Source organism: Nothobranchius furzeri, chromosome 17 (assembly GCF_043380555.1).
Source record: "Nothobranchius furzeri strain GRZ-AD chromosome 17, NfurGRZ-RIMD1, whole genome shotgun sequence".
Lineage (NCBI taxonomy): Eukaryota > Metazoa > Chordata > Actinopteri > Cyprinodontiformes > Nothobranchiidae > Nothobranchius > Nothobranchius furzeri.
Genome location: NC_091757.1, coordinates 50,246,842 through 50,268,357, shown reverse-complemented (window position 1 = coordinate 50,268,357; position 21,516 = coordinate 50,246,842). Strand labels below are relative to the sequence as shown.

At 46.8% G+C, this 21,516-nt stretch overlaps 1 protein-coding gene across 1 annotated transcript; it reads right to left on the bottom strand.

Moving 5' to 3' along the window:
• Positions 1–641: 641 nt before the first annotated feature.
• On the bottom strand, positions 642–20,363 carry mapk4 (mitogen-activated protein kinase 4). The gene is made up of 8 exons (XM_015972817.3): positions 19,875–20,363; positions 18,762–18,937; positions 7,301–7,445; positions 6,170–6,252; positions 5,734–5,812; positions 5,369–5,579; positions 1,875–2,040; positions 642–1,631 (listed from the first exon to the last, which is right to left on the bottom strand). The coding sequence occupies exons 1-8, from the start codon at positions 20,239–20,241 to the stop codon at positions 711–713; spliced, it is 2,148 nt and encodes a 715-aa protein (XP_015828303.1). The 5' UTR covers positions 20,242–20,363; the 3' UTR covers positions 642–710.
• Between the last annotated feature and the right edge of the window lie 1,153 nt (positions 20,364–21,516).

Here is a 21,516-nt window from a genome sequence, read left to right as displayed (position 1 = left end):
AAGCAGAAGAAAAAGAAGAAGTTTGCTTTTTTGTTTGCATCATGGCGGAGCCTGGAAGTAAAAGTAAGCGAGGAGGTGAAGCAAAGGGCCAAAACCGGAGTGAACATCGGCGTGGCCTACACTTGTTTGAGGGAGCTAAATGAGGCTACAAAATAACGGACTGACGGTGACCTGGCTGTGTTGCTACTGGACTTGTAAGTAATAATAATTTTGTCCAACAGTGTGAATCTTTTAACTGTGTGGTTTATTTTAGTATTAGTGGGCTCATGTTAGTGCTAGCTTGTTGTTAGTGCTAGCTACAGCAGGCTGCAGCAGTTATTTATAACTGCTGTAATTCCGCTTTCAACCAGTAGGGCAGAGGAGTAGGAAACTGCTCAGTGTAACTTTGAATGTATAGAGTGATCTACATATTATGCATTAAATTTCAGCTGTTAAGTGGAACCAGTTGACATCATTTGGTTAAGTAAACTCAACCTTTCATTTCTTTCAGTGTACAGCATGAGAATATCTCAAAGCAAAGCTGTATGATTCTAACTGTAACTGAAGGTTTGTCACAGCTTATGTCTTCGCAGTCAAACCAAAAAGGAAGAAGTTGCTACGGAAACTGTTAAAGCAGCATATTCCACAAGAGACATCCGTCAGTGTACAGTAAGCTTTTGCAAGTGCTAACATTTAAAATGTTGTGCAGAACCTGAAGTTGGAGAACATCATTAGGAGTTGGGAGTTTGTGATGGTGACGTCCTGTGCTCTGGAAGTGGGGATACTTGAATGTTTGGCATTTTGCTCTCCTCTGTCCACCTTCCATCTTTTCCTTTCTTCCCACTGACTTTCTCCTTATTCTGCCTGCACAGTTTCAGCGCTCGAGATATAAAGACGTCCAGGTCAAACAAACGTTCCTTTTGCTTGACAGCGAGACACTCCGCTGAGTCGGCGTTCACTGACCGAGACATGGAGCAGGTGGAGGAAAGGGGCTGAGATTCTGAGAGTTGCACAAGCGGTGTGGTCGAGGGAGGTGACTGAGGAGGAACAGAAGCTGTGGGAGATGAAGGGAAAATGGAGGGAAGCAGGTTGGAACAAGGTGTGGAAGGAGGGCTCAGTCTGCCCAGGTCAAATTCAGGTGATGGCTGTTGTACAACTTCCTTGATGTGGAATACTGGGAGGTCAGTGGGAGAGAGAGGGAGGGGAGGAGAGGAGGTGTAACAGGAGGGTGAGGATTGCTCCATTGAAAGGCTGGAACTGGGCGAGTGCAGACGAGACTGAGTGGTCTCCACCCAACGAGAGATTTCCTGGAACAAATCCCCAGTTTCCTCCTTTTTTTCCTCGTCTTCCTCGTTCATCTCCCCCAGGTTCTCCACACTGCAGCCGACGGGCTCAGCCTGCAAGGGGAGGCTGCTATTGTTTTGCTTCCAGTGAGACAGATCCAAAATCAGTTTAGGTTCTGAGTAGTGCTGAGGCTTTCCTTCTCGCCAGGCAATTTTATCTAAATATGAAGGAGAACCCACTTTGTAATCGCAGGAGCGGCCACAGTCAAGCTCCCCGTACACTAAACCACACACCCGCTCCAGAGAGGAGTGGGAGTTCTCCAAGAAACGCTCTGCTGAGCTGCTGTGGGAATATTTCCGGGGGTCAATCTATAAAAGAAATCATGTTGGAGAAACAATTAGGTGGATGCAAAATTAAATAACTGCACTTCTAATGTCTACTTGACTGATTTGATCGCTTTAAACTTGTTTCAAAAATCTTATGGCATCACTTTATTATGCTTAAAAGCATCCCTATTGTAGCAAATGCGGTTAGTTGTTGTTTACAATTCTCTAAAAATAAAAAGAGCACAAATCTGTCAGAATAAGGCTAAAGCGTAGACGTTTTCCAACCTGAGCCTCTTCTGTCACTGAGCTGGAATTAGCCCGTGGGTCCTTCTGCACCTCTTCATTATCGGTGACGTCTCCAAGGTCAGATAGATTTTGTTCTGCAGGCATGCAGCGACATCTCCCACTTGACTGTTGCCAGCACGTATTTGTTGATAAACTGTTGTCAGATCTGCAGGAACAAAAACAAACATTGAGGAATGAAAAACATGATATATGCTAAATATTAGCAGCGTGCTCAATGGTTTGCAAGTTTAGGCCAACACACACACACACACACACACACACACACACACACACACACACACACACACACACACACACACACACACACACACACACACACACACACACATACACACACACACAACATAGTTCAAGGAATTTTTAGAATTTGATCCTCGAAAATTGTGAATTGCTCATTCCTAGAAGTACGATGTAGGTTTGATTTTATTTTTTGGGCAATGCAAAAGGCATTTAGTCCACTTAGTGTAGTGCAAATATCTTGAGCCACACCTCACTTTTCTGTTTTCCTAAAGAAGTCAATCATTCTTGTGATTTTGAGAAAAAAAACTCTTGAACAACAATTCTTTAGGCGTTCTGACCTGAAATGAAGCGGAATTAAAGGCAGCTAATGATTAGAAAAGTCGTCGTCGTCTTCCTCCGCTTATCCGGGTCCGGGTCGCGGGGGCAGCATCCCAACTAGGGAGCTCCAGACCGTCCTCTCCCCGGCCACCTTCACCAGCTCCTCCGGCAGTACCCAAAGGCGTTCCTGGACCAGATTGGAGATGTAACCTCTCCAACGTGTCCTGGGTCGACCCGGAGGCCTCCTGCTGGCAGGACATGCCCGAAACACCTCCACGGGGAGGCGTCCAGGAGGTATCCTGACCAGATGCCCAAACCACCTCAACCGGCTCCTTTCGATCCGGAGGAGCAGCGGTTCTACTCCGAGTCCCTCCCGAATGTCCGAGCTCCTCACCCTATCTCTAAGGCTGAGCCCGGCCACCCTACGGAGGAAACTCATTTCGGCCGCTTGTATCCGCTCATGACCATAGGTGAGGAGTGGGACGTAGAATGACCGGTAAATCGAAAGCCTGGCTTTCTGGCTCAGCTCCCTCTTCACCACGACAGATCGGCTCAGCGTCCGCATCACTACAGACGCCGAACCAATCCGCCTGTCGATCTCCCAATCCCCCCTACCCTCACTCGTGAACAAGACCCCGAGATACTTAAACTCCTCCACTTGAGATAGGACCTCTCTCCCGACCCGGAGTTGGCAAGCCACCCTTTTCCGGTCGAGAACCATGGTCTCAGATTTGGAGGTGCTAATCCTCATCCCAGCCGTTTCACTCTCGGCCGAGAACCTACCCAGCAAGAGCTGAAGGTCACAGCTGGGTGAAGCTAGGAGCACCACATCATCCGCAAAAAGCAGAGACGAGATTCTCCTGCCACCAAACTCGACACACTCCACACCACGGCTGCGCCTAGAAATTCTGTCCATAAAGATAATGAACAGAACCGGTGACAAAGGGCAGCCCTGTCGGAGTCCAACCCTCACTGGGAACAGGTCCAAGTTACTACCAGCTATGTGGACCAAACTCACGCTCCTCTGGTAAAGGGACTGAATGGCCCTTAACAGAAAGCCACCCACCCCATACTCCTGGAGCGTCCCCCACAGGGTGCCCTGGGGACACGGTCATAAGCCTTCTCCAAATCCACAAAACACATGTGGATTGGTTGGGCAAACTCCCATGCCCCCTCCATCACCCTTGCAAGGGTATAGAGCTGGTCCACAGTTCCACGGCCAGGACGCTAACCCTAACCCTACCCTCCTCAATCTGAGATTCAACTATCGATCAGACCCTCCTCTCCAGTACCTTGGCGTAGACCTTTCCAGGGAGGCTGAGGAGTGTGATCCCCTATAGTTGGAACACACCCTCAGGTCACCCTTCTTAAAGACGGAGACCACCACCCCGGTCTGCCACTCCACAGGAACTGCCCCAGATGACCACGCAATGTTGCAGAGACGTGTCAGCCACGACAGCCCTACAACTTCCATAGCCTTGAGATACCCAGGACGAACCTCATCCGCCCCCGGGGCTCCGCCGCTGTGTAGTTGTTTGACTACCTCAGCAACGTCTGCCCCAGAGATTGGACATTCCATCTCCAGGTCTCCCGGCTCTGGTTCCTCCTCGGAATGCGCATAGGTGGGATTGAGGAGCTCCTCAAAGTATTCCTTACACCGTCCGACTATAGCCTCAGTTGACGTCAGCAGCTCCCCATCCCCACTGTAAACAGTGTGAGCGAGTTGCTGCCTTCCTCTCCTGAGGCGCCGGACAGTTTGCCAGAACCTCTTTTGAGCCGATCGATAGTCTTTCTCCATGGCCTCACCAAACTCCTCCCACGCCCGAGATTTTGCCTAGGCAACTGCCACTGCTGCACCCCACTTGGCTATCCGGTACCTGTCTGCTGCCTCCAGAGACCCACAGACCAGCCACGCCCTGTAGGCCTCCTTCTTCAGCCTGACTCCCTGAACCTCTTGTGTCCACCAGCGGTTACGGGGGTTGCCCCCACGACTGGCACCGGCCACCTTGCGACCACAGCTAGCAACAGCCACCTCAACAATCGCAGAGTGGAACAAGGCCCACTCGGAGTCAATGTCCCCCACTGCTCTCGGGACGTGGTCAAAGCTCTGCCGGAGGTGAGAGTTGAAGACCGTCTTGACAGGTTCTTCTGCCAGGTGTCCCCAGCAGACCCTCACTATGCATTTGGGTCTGCCAGGTCTACGCAGCATCTTCCCCTGCCATCTGATCCAACTCACCACCAGGTGGTGATCAGTTGACAGCTCCGCTCCTCTTTTCACCCGGGTGTCCAAAACATACGGCCGCAGGTCAGATGATACAACTACAAAGTCTATCATCGACCTGCAACCTAGGCTGCCCTGGTACCAAGTGTACCGATGGGCATCCTTATGTTCGAACATGGTGTTTGTTATGGCCAAACTGCGGCTTTCTGCATTTTTCAAACAGGAAGTGGGGAGCGAAGTAAAGCCTGGGGCACACCAGAGGCAGAGGGGAATGCGCTGCGCCCGAGATTTTGAGAAGTCCAGTGGAAACACAGGATGCGCTGTTACGCTGAGCGCGTCTTGGAAAATTGTGCGATAGTCACAACATCACGCGGGACTTGTGTCCGCCTCTGGTGTGCCCCAGGCTTGACTGCGGTAGGGGTTGACTTGCTCTTTATGGAAATCTACTGCTCAACTTTCAAAACGGAAGACCAACTGGCTTTTTGAAAGTTAAAATAAATAAATAAGGTGTGGTTCATGGCTTTTGGATAGCATTGAAGAAAAAAAAAAGTTGTTTCTTTGGTGGAAAATCAAACAAATTGTCCAGATTTTTTATGGACTCACTAAATTTCAGCTACAAAAACAAATAATTAAATACTACTACTACTAACAATAATAATAATGATAAAAACATTTTGAAAAGCTGGATCAGCACCTTTCCCAGTAAAAGCTGGAGGTCTGACTGTTACTCAGACTTTGATCTGTAATGAGGCCGTCCAGCTCGTCCTCAATGCGGAAGGGATGTGATGAGGTGGGCTCGTCCTCGGGACAGGAGTACTGCTGGAGGAACGGGTAGGACAGGGCCTCTTCAGCTGTCAGACGATCCATGGGGTTAAAGGTCAAAATGCGTTCCAGAAAATCCACAGCTGGGAAGCAGATAAGTAGAGCTTAGTGAAGCGAGTTCCTTTTAAAATTCCTAACTTGTTTTTTCATCGGTCATTGAAAAACTGTATTTTTATTTATTTATCTGGTTTCTGTTTCTTTTTACACAACAACCCCTTTTTTACTGCCAGCACTCACTCTGAGCATCCACTTCAGGCAGCAGCTCAGAAAAGGGTTTCCTGACTTTCCACCCATTACTGACATATGAAGGCATCACCTAGAAAAAACATGGAGGAAAGAAATTATACACAGGTCTTTATTTATTTATTTTCTAATTTATATTTTACTTTAGAAAGTAAGATTGGTTTGATTTCTGTCTCTTTGCTAAAAAAACAACTAATCCAATAGCAATTTTAAATTCTTTTCCTATTTGTATAATGTTGAATTATTATTTATTTATTTGCATTTGCAGAATTAAACTGCGATAAAGCAGATTTCAACTGAGTCAGAAGTCATGCTGTAAATGTTTTCTGTGCACATCAGCCACATTTTATAACTGCTGCCTACTTTCTGCTGACAGACAACATCTGTCAATATCAGATTGCAGATATCCGTCCTGCAGCCAAGGTGTCACCTGCATCAGATCCTGCCTGTCCTCCTCTCTCAGCACCGGCACTGTGTCGAGAATCAGCTGCATCTGCTCCAGCTCGTGGGCTCCTGGGGGACAGAGACGTCCAATCAGAGGCAAGCAGCGAGAGGAGACAGAGAATCAGTTACATAAGGAAAGAAATGAAGTCAAACAAGGATAACTGGGGGCTGAGAGAGCTGTCAGGAGATAGAAAAACCAAAGTTAGAAGATTTAATTAAAAGGGTCCAGGCAGGCTGCAAGTCTCTTGGGTTTACTGCTCCTAAATGTACACATAATTGGTGAGAGATTATTAAATATCATAAGAAATTAATAATCTTTTTTAATTTAACTAGACTTGTCTCTATAACTAGTTCCAACAAACCATTTTAAACCAACTTTAAGCCACTCTGCACACTGGAAGAAATCAGCTGTTGTGTATTTGAGCCCTTTTAGCTAATTTAATGTTTTTGACGTGAGAGATTATGGATTATGGATGTTTCCAGCTGACAGCAGCACACACACAGTGTGGATTTCTATTTTCATCATTGTGTTCAGGACAAACAGCAGGGGGTGCTATATCCACACGTTGCTCATTCTGAGAGAAGAGCAAGCCTTGTATTCTGCTGTTAAGTGCAGTGTTTTCCCTCCGGTATACAAAAAAATGGGGTGTGTTGCCCTCCATCCCTTGTTTGCTAAGCGAGAGGTGAGTAAAGCATTCCAGACACCTGATGTGTGAAAGGCTCTCAAGCAGGAATGACGGGGAGAAGATGACCCTTTTGAGTTTCTGATGTCAGCTCTGAAGGGAGAGGGTTGGTGTAGGATGAAACCAGCTTGTCAGTTAGAAATATATTTCCTTCCGACAGGGTGTGTTTCTCAATCATCATTGTTATTCTGGTCAGGCAAAGAAGCAGAGTATAGAAGTGTCTTTGGTGGAGGACACTCCGGAAAGAAAAACTCCTCCGTGGTGCGATCGTCAAGGCAGTGTTGTACATTCCTGCAGCTAAAACTGACACAAATCTGGACCTGAATGCAATAATTTAACAAATTTCCTTTTTCATCACAGCTCTGTGTTTAGTCACACAGGAATCCTACTGAGAAAACAGAAACACACAAGGGTGCATTTATAAGTGAAACTACCTGCAAACAGCATCCGTCCAGTGAGCATCTCAGCCAATATGCAGCCAGCAGCCCACATGTCTATGGCTTTGGTGTAGTTATTAGGGGACAGGAGCAGACGAGGGGAACGATACCATTTAGTTACCAAACCTTCAGACAGATAACCCTGGAAAGGAGTGATAAAAACGAGAGAATTAAACTTTTTTTAACAAGCGCTCATTGCGTCAGTAATGATGAAGCAGCGGCAGTGATTGTATAACAAGATGATCACAGGGTTGATCCTCTGGATGTGAAGGTGCAACTGAAGGTTTTCTTTCTAAACATAAAAAAGCTACAGAATTTTATGCACTTTTTAACAATTTAATTGTAGAAATGCCATCAATGCAGGCAGCCATAACCGATAAGGGTGAATTAGACTTTTCCTGACATGCCTGCCCCATTTTTTGGTGGCAGTAAGAGTCCAGCAGATTGCTCCTTTTTTCTTGTTTCTTCTTCTTTTGGGGCTCACACACATCGAGCTCTAAGGATCTGTAAATATTTGATGGTAAATGAAAACTGCAAAGAGTGCAAGTGTTTCAAAAATCAAATGATTTTACCCAAACAGTGAAAAACAAGTGTTTTCCTTTAGATGTGTGCATGATATCTCATTCAAATATGCACAAATTGCACCAGTGCAGAGATGTTATTTCAAAGTGCAAAAAAGAGGTGCAAAAGGGTGTCTTTGTAAAAATGTGCACCTGCAAAATGCACATAATCACTTGGTGAATTTGGACTTTTCTGTTACAGAGTAATTAGACTCATTGTTCTGAAAACCAAATATTTTTACATTTTTTAAGATATAATTTTAGCTGCTTTTTTAACTCAATTTAGGACTTTTTGATGAGGACCTATGCAGCTTTGATAAGAGCAGCCACTTTTCCTGTTTTTTATTGTCAATAAAAAATAAATTAAAACTCCTCAAATTTTAGGACATTTATCATTAAAATTTCCAATCTCCTCAATTTCATTTACATTTATTGCCTCGAGCTAATATGTTTCACCCCATTCCTTCTAAGATATCAGCTATAAACCCTTTTTGTAAACTCAGGTATTTTTACTAGGGCTGGGACTTGATCAAAACATTTAATCTAATTAATTAGAGGCTTTGCAATTAATTACCGGTAATCTAAATTAATCACATTTTAATTGTTCAAGAAAATGTGCTCTCAAAGCAAAACTTTTCATTAAAATTATGAGACAGAGAATCAAACATTAGGCAAACAGGTGAGCGGACCTTCCTTACATGGGAAGTCCTGATGTCACGTTAAGAAGGGGGTGCTGCAGACCCGCAGATTCACGCCTGCAGCAGCCAATCCGGTGTGATCTCCAGCCTGATCACAACTTTCCCGTTCCTCGTTGCCCCTGATGCACTTAAGCATCCGCCCCTTCGCTAATGACAGCTTTTGCTTAATGATGGTAATTCATGTGATGTTTGGACAGTGACTCGTCTCAGAAACATAGAATTCCCCGACAGAATTGTTTAGAAAATCATCAGAAAAGTTTCAGAGTGTTTCTGTTTTAACTTAAACTTCTGTTTTCAACTTTAAGACACGTTGTTTGTGATTGTTTACAGAGTAGTGAGAACGAAGCGTTCTCCCAGTGGCAGCCAGGTGCCTCTGGTTTGTCTGACTACTTTCATAAACTACTGTTAGGGCACATAATTATTCTGTCTGGTGCTTTCAGCGCTGCACAGATGTTACGTAAATGTTAAAAATATAACTTATTGCAGCTTTTGTAAAGTTTCCGGTGCCACCGGGCAGCCGCAGCAGTATCAATCTCTGAAAAATGTCCGCGACACGGACTCCGTTGTTGTCTGGAAGTTTTTTTTCCCAGTTAAGAAAAGAGGCGGACGTGTTTCCCAAATCCTGCATCAGTCCAAGCAAGGCAACTTCTTTCTGTTTTTATTCCGTTTTAGTTGCCATTAGAACTGTACATTGTTGTGTGCGAAAGTGATATTCGATAGTGATGTGTCGGTCGCGAACGAACCGGCTCTAAGAGCCGGCTCTTTGAAGTGAACGACGGGAGCCGGCTCGTCATTGGGAGCCATCCCCTCCCCTCCCCCCTCCCCTTTTGCTTTGGTGAAAGCCACAGGCGATTGGTCAGCATGTGTTACTGCTTGTCCAGACTGTCCACACACAGAGCAGTAGGGGCGGGGAAGAGGGAGGATCAGACTCAGACACACAGCAGAGCACATGCGGGCGGAGGGAGACGAGAAGGAATGAGGAGGAGGAAAAAGGCGAGAGAGAGAGAGAGAGAGGAGAGTGCGACGAAGACGGTGAGAAAATGAGCGCCAGCAGTCGGAAAGTGGAGATTTCTGAAAGTGTTCAGTTATTAAATCCATAGAAATGATAAATATTTGATATATAGCATTTTTTTACATTAGAAAATCATTTTACACATAGTTTTGCATTATTTTGGTTATCTACGCAACAGAAAATCTGAGGAGCCACTTGGGAGCTCTTTTTGGTGAGCTGAGCCAAAAGAACCGGCTCTCTAAAAAGAGCCGGAATTCCCATCACTAATATTCGATCTAAGAGGAAATCGTGCAATGACAAAGGTTCTGCCTTGCTCGAAATGCAAGCTGCGATTAAATGCGTACATTTTTTTTACGCGTCATTTTTTTCCTAATTAATTAATCATAATTAACGCGTTAAAGTCCCGGCCCTAATTTTTACTTAAAGCTATTTTTAGGCGGATCCCATTCAGACACTAGGGCAGTAATCTTGAACCAAAAGTTTTGTCTCTTCAAAGAAAACAATCAAATCACTCTGCACGCTTTCAGGACACTCATTCTGCATTATTCTGCTTGTAGCACCAGAAATTAAAAGATATGGATTTTCTAAGAATTCTGTTTTTAAGCTGGCTTTAAAACTTGATAAACAATCTTTAAAATAAAATAAAGTTTTTGACCAGCAGATTATGGGTATGACTCAGAGATCTGATTCATTTTGACCACCAACATCTGTAATCGTTACACACACATCCATCTCAGCTGAGTGGGTTTATTCCAGGCCAGCTTTTTTAGAAGTTAGAACATGGTGTTAAATGATTTTCAGAGATTCACAGCAGTTCTGAGCAGCTGTGAATGAGATGTTAGGATGTCTGACAGCTCTATTCATCCATCTCTTCTTACTTCTCTCTTTTATCACCTTCTCTTGAGTCACATTTTGCTCTTCTGTTTTTCTCCTTCATCACCCCTGCTTTATTCACCACATTTATTATCCTGTATCACTGCTCCTCATCTCTCCATGCCTGTTCTGCGCTTGGTGCACCTTCCTTACAGCCTGTCTTTCTCTTCCCTGGTGTCTGTTTTCATCTTCATGGCAGCAGATAACAAAGCAGAAACTGATGCAGAGTGCTCTGTGATGAGCTGAAATCTCTCTCTCTCTCTCTCTCTCTCTCTCTCTCTCTCTCTCTCTCTCTCTCTCTCTCTCTCTCTCTCTCTCTCTCTCTCTCTCTCTCTCTCTCTCTCTCTCTCTCTCTCTCTCTCTCTCTCTCTCTCTCTCTCTCTCTCTCTCTCTCTCTCTCTCTCTCTCTCTCTCTCTCTCTCTCTCGCAAAATAAGTATTTAAATAACCTTCAATAACCCCCAGACACAAACAAAATGCAATTATAGGTAACAGACCTTCATTGCCCTCAATGCCCACTGGCATCCCATAATGATGTTGAGAAATATTGATCAATATGGCAGCAGCATGTTTTTCTAATACCCTCAAGCCCTAATTATCTCTCAGGTAAACATTTGAAAGGTGCACTGCTAGACAAATTGTTTGAAAATGTAATCTCCCTGTACTGCAGATTCTGGGTAATCTGATAAAAACAACTTAGATAACATTTGGGATACAGAGGATACTACAAGCATCATTTAGAAATAAAAAATTATATAGTTTAAATGAGAAATTCTGCCCAAATCTATAGTCGCCATCAAACTTGAGATAAAATAAATTCTGAGTAGGTATGAATGTGGTGCTTTATTTAAAAGTGTGAATTTGACATCCATCCATCTGTCACGCATCAAAGGGGTCAATTTTTCCACCATCTTTAAACATCTTTGGCATGTTCTTGCTGTGTTGCTTTTCTAACGGCATTGTTGGTTCTTTTTTTAAAACACAGAAAAGGTTTCTTTTTTACCTTGCTCCTGACAGTTTCGTTTGCAGCTGCAAACAGACTAGTACACCCAAAAGACAAGATACCAGCTGGACATAAATGTGCAGTCGTCTACAAAATACCATGCAAACTCTGCAATAAAACATACATAGGAGAAACCGGACGCCAACTCAACACACGAACAATAGAACATAGAAAGGAGTGCGAGAAAGAAACAAGTCGAAAACACACAAGAGCAGCAAAAGAAGAAGCAGAAAGCACAATAAAGAAGTCAGCCGTAACAGATCACTGCACAAGAGAAAACCACATAATGGACTGGGACAACACAAGGATCATAAACACCGAACAACAGAAATACAAAAGATGGATAAAAGAAGCTATCGAGATAAGGAGACGTGGATGTGGGACCATGAACAGAGACGATGGGGTTTACACGTTGGATCACGCATGGGACTGCATCGTCGGAGAGGGGAGAGCTGGCAGCAGAGGGCGACAACGTCCTCTGCTGCCTGCAGATAAACGGAGTAGGAAGTGACGCCACCATCAGCGTCAGCTCTGAGGAAGCTCACAGCCGCGAACGAAACCGTCAGCAGCAAGGTAAAAAAGAAACCATTTCTGTGTTTTCACCATCTATTTGAAACAGCATAACCTTTCATACACACCAGAAACTGCAAAGTCAAGGCTGCACCGGCTGGAGGATCCAGACACACAAATCAACCTCTGCCCACTTATTGTTCCTCACTGGAGGCAAAACAGTCTCCCAAGGTCATGCACTCTCTGCGTAAAAGTCAGACTGGTGAGTGATTCCTCACCTTAAATAAAAATCAAGCCTACTTGGAGCTCCTACATGAATTTACAGTTATAAGTTAAATAATCATGTGTGATTAATGAACAAGATGTTTAAATCAAATGTCTGAATAATCTGTCCTTAAAGCAATGATGGCTTTGAAATGAATATTGCTCTTTTAATGACACACATCAGATCTTATGATCCGTGCGTGTTTGATTTAACAAGTCAGTCATTGTTTACACTCATACACATTGCAATAAGATGCATATTAAGGTTAATATTCACCTCACATAAGAGTTGTGAACCTTCTTATTCACAGTGTTAAACAAATCAGATCAATCATAATTAATGAGTACTACGTGGCTGCACCGCACTGGTCACCAGGTGAGGCAGCCGCACCTCCACCTGGCTCAGCCACTCACCAGTCGATATGACGCGCTGGCTCCCTGAGCCGCTCGCCTCCTTGAAAAAAAATGCCCTCCTCCCCTTTTTTTCGTCTAATGATCGCGTTTAACAGGAAATCCTCCAAAATGCCGCGGAATCTGTGTCTGCTTTTCTCCTGAGCAGTAAGTCTTGTGTGAGTGTGTGCTTGTGCGCAGGCGCTTGTTAACAACTCGTTCTTAGATTGAGAAACGTCGACAGCGCACGCGGGGGTCGAGGGGGGTGCGGTCTACCACTGCCTCAGTGCCGCTCTCTCGGTCCGCCAGGAGACGCCTCTTTCAGAAGCGTTTTCCTAACAGGAAGTGTGGATGAAATACGTCTCCGCCCAGGCCTTGACGCTCACTTTAAGAGCCACACTTCCACCTTGGACGCAAACAAGCATTCCAGCTCCTGTTGTGACTCGGAGATACCTCAAGACTGGACGGGTCGTATCGGAGTTAATCTACGGCTTCGGATACCTTGAGGTCACCCGACTTCTGACGGTCCTGGATCTGCACTGGGGGGTCTCCACAAGGGTAGTGGACACAACAGTTGGTGTCTGATGCTGTTTTTAATAACCAACTCTCTAGTTTATAGCAGACAACAAATTATTTTACACCCAGACTCCACAATTTCTTTCAGATACAAAGAAGGTTCTGCTAATCATCTAGCTTACACCACACCACCTCACACATCACATTACATCACCTCATATCCACTATGGCCGGGGACACACAGGGGCGTGTCCAGGGGTAGCACATGCCACCCTTGGAATCTGATTGGCCACCCCAGGTGCCACCACACTAATTTACCGTTAAATCGGCTTTTCATTGTCCACAAAAGGCCTGGGGATAAAACAAAAAAAAAATCATAACCATTAGTGCCACCCATGCACAAAATTGTGCCTCACCTGGGCCACCCCATTTTAAAAGATCTGGACACGCCACTGGGGACACACCGGCCGCCAAAGCGCCGTGAAGCGCTGGGAGGCGAAGCGCTCTTCGCTCGCTGCTTGCTGCTCCTCAGTTCAGACCAGACGCTTGTTTCTCCGCTCCGGTCGAGACGCGCCTCGTAGTTTTTCTCTTAACCACTTGATGTCCTCCATTTCCTCTCTGCCTTTTCTCTGCTCTTTTCCTCTACACCCCCCTCCCCCTTGCTGTTTGTGTGTGTGTCTGTCCGCGTGTGTGTTTGCTCCGGTTGAAAGACACCCAAAACCACACCCCCTTCACGTGGTCACACACACACACACACACACACACACACACACACACACACACACACACACACACACACACACACACACACACACACACACATTTTGAAATGCTTTATTTTGTTAAATTTACCAGCCTGCATCTCATGTATAGGTTTGACTTCCTGCCAGAATTGACGCGGTTCACCCGCGGCTTGCGAAAAAAAATAATAGAGCAGATACCGAAACGATCGCTGCACGGCACGGGCTGGAGCGCCGGCGCGCGGCCCTTCAGTGGCCCATGTGGTCTATAGAATAGGATAACAAGGGCGCCGAATGAAGGCGGTCCCCTTTTCGCGGCACTTCGGCGGCCGGTGTGTCCCCGGCGTAAATCACATCTTATTGTTCACATCTTGTCGTGTATAAATCATTAGTTTATGAAAAAGAATAAAATTCCTTTTTTAACTATATACTTGACTGTCTGAATTAATACGAAGTGTGTTTATGGTCCCTGAACAAGAAAAAGTAACTAAAATCTTCTGATTAAACTTCAAAGATCAATCAAGTTGACATTTCCACCAGCGGGTACGGGGGTTGCCACCACGACTGGCACCGGCCACCTTACGACCACAGCTAGCAACAGCCGCCTCGACAATCGCAGAGTGGAACAAGGCCCACTCGGACTCAATGTCCCCCACTGCTCTCGGGACGTGGTCAAAGCTCTGCCGGAGGTGGGAGTTGAAGACCGTCTTGACAGGTTCTTCTGCCAGGCGTTCCCAGCAGACCCTCACTATGCGTTTGGGTCTGCCAGGTCTACGCGGCATGTTCCCTTGCCATCTGATCCAACTCACCACCAGGTGGTGATCAGTTGACAGCTCCGCCCCTCTCTTCACTCGGGTGTCCAAAACATACGGCCGCAGGTCAGATGATACGACTACAAAATCTATCATCGACCTGTGACCTAGGCTGCCCTGGTACCAAGTGTACCGGTGGGCATCCTTATGTTCGAACATGGTGTTCGTTATGGCCAAACTGCGGCTTGCACAGAAGTCCAATAACAAAACACCGCTCGAGTTCAGATTAGGTGGGCCGTTCCTCCCAATCACACCCCTCCAGGTCAAGCTGTCATTGCCCACATGAGCATTGAAGTCCCCCAGCAGGACAATGGAGTCCCCTGATGGAGCACTATCTAGCACTCGTCCCAGGGACTCCAAAAAGGGTGGGTACTCTGAACTGATATTTGGCCCATAAGCACAAACAACAGTCAGGACCCGTTCCCCGACCCGAAGGCGCAAGGAAGCTACCCTCTTGTCCCCCGGTGTAAACCCCAACACACAGGCAGAGAGTCTCGGGGCTAACAAAAAGCCAACCCCAGCCCTCCGCCTCTCACCCGGAGCAACTCCAGCAAAGTAGAGTGTCCAACCCCTCTCCAGGTCTCGGGTTCCAGAGCCAATGCAATGTGTCGAGGTGAGTCCGACTATATCTAGCCGGTACCGCTCAACCTCTGCCACAAGCTCCGGCTCCTTCCCCGCCAGCGAGGTGACGTTCCATGTCCCAAAAACTAGTTTTCTTGTCCGGGGATTGGACCGCCAAGGCTCCCGCCTTGGTCTGCCACCCGATTCGCATTGCACCGGACCCTTCATGTTCCTCCTGCGGGTGGTGGGTCCACAGTTGGACGAGCCCATGTATCCGGTTCGGGCTGGGCCCGGCCGGGCCCCATGGGCGAAAGCCCGGCCACCAGGCGCTCGCTCACGGGCCCCAACCCCAGGCCTGGCTCCAGGGTGGGACCCCGGTAACCCTCCGGGCCGGGTACTCCGACTCTTCGTTTTAACCGCCATGAAAGATCCTTCGAACCGTTCTTTGTCTCACCCTTCACCTAAGACCAATTTGTCATGGGAGACCCTACCAGGGGCACTAAGTGCCCCAGACAACATAGCTCCTAGGATCATTAGGGCACTCAAACTCCTCCACCACGATAAGGTGACGGTTCAAGGAGGAGTTCGGGGAGCCGTCAGGCTGAAGAAGGAGGCCTACAGGGCGTGGCTGGTCTGTGGGTCTCCGGAGGCAGCAGACAGGTACCGGATAGCCAAGCGGGGTGCAGCAGTGGCAGTTGCCGAGGCAAAATCTCGGGCGTGGGAGGAGTTTGGTGAGGCCATGGAGAAAGACTATCGATCGGCTCCAAAGAGGTTCTGGCAAACTGTCCGGCGCCTCAGGAGAGGAAGGCAGCAACTCGCTCACACTGTTTACAGTGGGCATGGGGAGCTGCTGACGTCAACTGAGGCTATAGTTGGACGGTGGAAGGAATATTTTGAGGAGCTCCTCAATCCCACCAATGCGCATTCCGAGGAGGAACCAGAGCTGGGAGGCCTGGGGATGGACTGTCCGATCTCGGGGGCAGAAGTTGCTGAGGTAGTCAAACAACTACACAGCGGCGGAGCCCCGGGGGCGGATGAGGTTCGTCCTGGGTATCTCAAGGCTATGGATGTTGTAGGGCTGTCATGGTTGACACGTCTCTACAACATTGCGTGGTCATCGGGGGCAGTTTCTAGGGAGTGGCAGACCGGGGTGGTGGTCCCCATCTTTAAGAAGGGTGACCTGAGGGTGTGTTCCAACTATAGGGGGATCACACTCCTCAGCCTCCCTGGAAAGGTCTACGCCAAGGTACTGGAGAGGAGGGTCCGATCGATAGTTGAATCTCAGATAGAGGAGGAGCAATGTGGTTTTCGTCCTGGCCGTGGAACTGTGGACCAGCTCTATACCCTTGCAAGGGTGATGGAGGGGGCATGGGAGTTTGCCCAACCAATCCACATGTGCTTTGTGGATTTGGAGAAGGCTTATGACCGTGTCCCCAGGGGCACCCTGTGGGGGACGCTCCAGGAGTATGGGGTGGGTGGCTTTCTGTTAAGGGCCATTCAGTCCCTTTACCAGAGGAGCGTGAGTTTGGTCCGCATAGCCGGTAGTAAGTCGGACCTGTTCCCAGTGAGGGTTGGACTCCGCCAGGGCTGCCCTTTGTCACCGGTTCTGTTCATCACTTTTATGGACAGAATTTCTAGACGCAGCCGTGGTGTGGAGTGTGTCGAGTTTGGTGGCAGGAGAATCTCGTCTCTGCTTTTTGCGGATGATGTGGTCCTCCTAGCTTCATCCAGCTCTGACCTTCAGCTCTTGCTGGGTAGGTTCGCGGCCGAATGTGAAGCGGCTGGGATGAGGATCAGCACCTCCAAATCTGAGACCATGGTTCTCGACCGGAAAAGGGTGGCTTGCCACCTCCGGGTCGGGGGAGAGGTCCTACCTCAAGTGGAGGAGTTTAAGTATCTCGGGGTCTTGTTCACGAGTGAGGGTAGGAGGGATCGGGAGATCGACAGGCGGATTGGTTCAGCGTCTGCAGTGATGCGGACGCTGAGCCGATCTGTCGTGGGGAAGAGGGAGCTGAGCCAGAAAGCCAGGCTCTCGATTTACCGGTCGATCTACGTCCCAATCCTCACCTATGGTCATGAGCTTTGGGTAATGACCGAAAGAACGAGATCGCGGATACAAGCGGCCGAAATGAGTTTCCTCCGTAGGGTGGCCGGGCTCAGCCTTAGAGATAGGGTGAGGAGCTCGGACATTCGGGAGGGACTCGGAGTAGAACCACTGCTCCTCCGGATCGAAAGGAGCCAGTTGAGGTGGTTTGGGCATCTGGTCAGGATGCCTCCTGGACGCCTCCCCGGGGAGGTGTTTCGGGCATGTCCTGCCGGCAGAAGGCCCCCGGGTCGACCCAGGACATGTTGGAGAGGTTACATCTCCAATCTGGTCCGGGAACGCCTTGGGGTCCTGCCGGAGGAGCTGGTGGACAAGGCCGGGGAGAGGACGGCCTGGAGCTCCCTAATTGGGATGCTGCCCCCGCGACCCGGACCCGGATAAGCGGAGGAAGACGAAGACGAAGACGCTACAAAGAATGACGCTACACATCCATAATTGTTTTCATTCTCTTTCCTCTGCTTTCATCTCTTTTCAACTCTCATTTTTCCTTCTTCAGAATTTGATATTTCTCACCCTTATCCTTCCTTTTAGTCATCACATATTGCGTCTTTTCCACTCCTCTGTCCTCGTCCTCCTCCCTCTCCTCTAAAACGCACCCCTGTGTCTGCACCCCGCTGATCCTTGGTCCTGTGCTCAGAGCCGACAAAGATCGCCTTTCAGATCGCTTTTCTTCAAATGCACGAACCCCGGGACGCAAACACGCTCGCACATCCAGCCCTGCTAGTGTTACAGTTACAGCTGTGGAATCTTAGAACGTATTAAAACAGAACGGTGGAGTGGTGAAGCCTCTCGTTAATCTTTTATAGTCTTCAATCAGCATTTGATTTGTGCTAAATGTGCCACCCTAAAAGTAGGGTTTGTGTTGGAGAGGGAGCACAGGTCAGCAACATTTCATGTGATGATGTAGAATCAGCAGCCATAAAGCTAGAGTATTATAATTATTGTAATAATACAGACTTGTCCTAAATGCATGTATTAGCTCTGGGGAGTGATTTTCAAATGCAGTTATTTTCTGCAGTCTCTGTTCATAAACAGGATCAGAATAGTGACGCCAACGTTGATATTACACTGAAAAGAGACGTGCTTTGGCAACTTTAAGATGGCCAGAATATGTGCAGCCGACTGGTTTTCTATTTGCAGCAGTTGCCTCTGCAAGAGTGCAGCCTGTTTAGTGCTACATTAGGCCAAGAGGTCATTCTAATAATCAAACAGGATCTGGGCTTGAGGATTTGCTCAAAATCCAATGGAAAGAGAGATGGCATGCAAACTCCCACTGCGAAAAATATCTCAGATTTATCTAGGAAATACAACGCAACATAAAAAAGTAACATTTTTCATCTCTTCTGACTCAAATTCAACATCAGAGAGGCTTCCAGGAAATTCTTGAGTTAGAGGACATCGGCGTGTGTCGCTCACCTTGTGAGAATAATGCGGGTCGACTATTCTGGCCAACCCAAAGTCACCGATCTTGAGCAGCAGCTGATCTGTGTTGATGAAAATGTTGGCAGGTTTCAGGTCTCGGTGGAGGACATTGGCTGAGTGGATGAACTTCAGTCCCCTCAGCAGTTGGTAGAACAGCAGGGTGGCGTGACCTGTTTGAGAGTAAAAATCACATGTAGTGACAAACTCGAAGTACTCGTTTTCTCACAACTTACAGAGTACAGATACATTTTTATATGCATTTTCTTTGTGTGTGTGTGTGTGTGTGTGTGTGTGTGTGTGTGTGTGTGTAGGGGGGTAAATGAGCCCAATTATTTAATTAAAATTGCACTTTAGAGACAAATCTAAGCTTGTATTGAAATAAAATTTATGTTAAGCCAAAACTAATTTTAAGTATTCCAAATATACAAAAAACATATTTTTACAGACAGTAAACTATTATACAAAAAATACCAATAATGACATAAACTATTAGAAATTTTAGTATTTCATCAGACGTGCATCAGGGGTCACTACTCTGATATTTTGTTATATATTTGTGTAATGGGGTTCTTAGATGATACGGGCCAAAAATGGCAGCTTGGAGCCCAGTTGGGTCAATACAACAGACCTCAAATGCACAAGTGGGAAACCTGTATGGGTCCTAGATGAACTGATAGTGTGCATAAATGGACTCCTGATAGGAAACACAAAGTTAACCTGGCCTGCCAGACTCCTCCTCTGTTTAGTTCTACACAAACGGTCTTTCTCTGTGCAGAATTAAACAGAGGACGAGTCTATGGAGCTAGGATTGGGACAATATTCAATGTTGCTTAACAATTAAATTTTTCATCTCTTCTGACTCAAATTCTCTGGCGGGAGCCGGGATCAAACCTCCAACCTTACGATAACTCAACAACCCACAGCTTCATTTCTTAGCATAGATCACCAAATATTTTACTACATTCAGACCCATAAAGTTTATTTATGTAAGCTAGAACATTTTAAAACAGCATGACAGCTGAGTCAAAGTGCTGAAAAAAAAAAAGTACAACAGTGATAAAAAGAGACCATAAAATACGAGGTAGATAAGTCACTTTTTGTTCTTACTTCTTGGTAAAGGTCCTTGGTCCAGCAGCCGGGCCATATCGGTCTCCATGCACTCCTGGACGATGTACAGGGCACCGAGCTGAGACGGGTCTCTGGGCAAGGGTCGTCCATACGGAGCTAGCACCTCATGGACCCGCACTACATTCTCGTGGTGCAGTCTCTGGGTGATCTTTACCTCCCGCAGGGCATGTTTGGCTGCGACCGCATCCCGCATCACCAGCTTTTTAACTGCTACACGCTGTCCGGTGCGCTGGTCAACAGCCGACAGGACCAGGCCAGTGACACCCGTACCAAGAGGTCGGGGGTCAGCGAAGTGACCACTGAGTTCAAAGCCATGGAAAAAGAGAGGAATGCTCTGGCTGGCCATCAGAGCTGAGACTGGAGAGATTTGTGAGATTTTATAAGCAGGTAAAAGGATAGGATGTCTTGTTACATTTTGCCTGTAGCTACACCTGACATTTCTTTAGAGAATTGTTCAAATTTTATTTTATTTTTAACGTTCAAGCTCAAAATACAGCCAACTTTATTGCGACTAGTTCCTGGAAAAGCAGAATTTTCATTCCACAATGAAAAAAATACATTATTTGTCCTTTAGGTCCAGAAGAATAAAAACGTCTTTGTGCGTTAAATTTTCCCTCCCTCCCTATTTAAATTCGCTCGAGGCTATACTCTTCGCAGATCAGGTTTTCTTTGACTCATTTTATAACCGAGGATGAAATTCTGAGATTTTTGCTTGTGGGGCGAAGAGTGCTCGAGCCAAAATTGGAACAGATCGAAATCTAACGTTTGGTTTGCCAGTCATCTTGTTGCCTCGTGTTTTAAACGTGCGCTGGCAAAGCGAGGGTTTAAAAATAGAACTTTCTCTTCAATATCTTCCCTTCTGACACTTTAGTTTTTAACATAATCTGATGCATTTACAAAAATCCGAAATAGCTTGTTGGAATCTCAAGTGCCGAGGCACCGTGGGACACCACAGAGAGAATCTGCAACCTTCTGTACTTCTCACAGATCAGTTGAAGCTTTTGATGATGATGCAGGAGGAAGGAGGCGGGGCCATGGGGGTTTAAAAATCAATGAGCCTCTGTCGACTCCTCCTCTTCTTCCATGATACCACCCAGGGTGTCAGTATCAGTTAGGTGGCTTCATTCAGATGGATGGAGGTTGAATCCCCAATCCGTCCACTTGTGTTTGCGTGTGCCCACGTGTGTCTTAATCCCTCAGTAATCTTCTTCCTGCTGCCTTCTCGTGAATGCATCAGGCCGTTGCCACCAGGACGACATACTGATCAACGCATCTGCTGCTGCTGAGGAGAAAGGGGAAAAAAAGGGGGTGGTGAAAGTTAAACAGCAAAGAGGGTTTTGTTGCAGAAGAGTTACATAACACGTAATCTAATATACACGAGCAACTCTGTGTGTGCACACAGGGTGTAATCAAAGTGGTTTACGAAGCTGTCAGAGCAAACATTTGTTTTTTTTTTTTTCATCTTGCCTTTGTGAAGGTCATGCACAAAAAATCCTTTCCTGGATTGTAAAGTTAAGAATTCATCTCCTCTTTCTGCCTCCCTCCTTTTAAAAGAGGGTGTGTTTATGTTGGGGTGAGGAGGGTCACTGGACAATAGCTGCTCTTTTACCGCCTCAGCCAG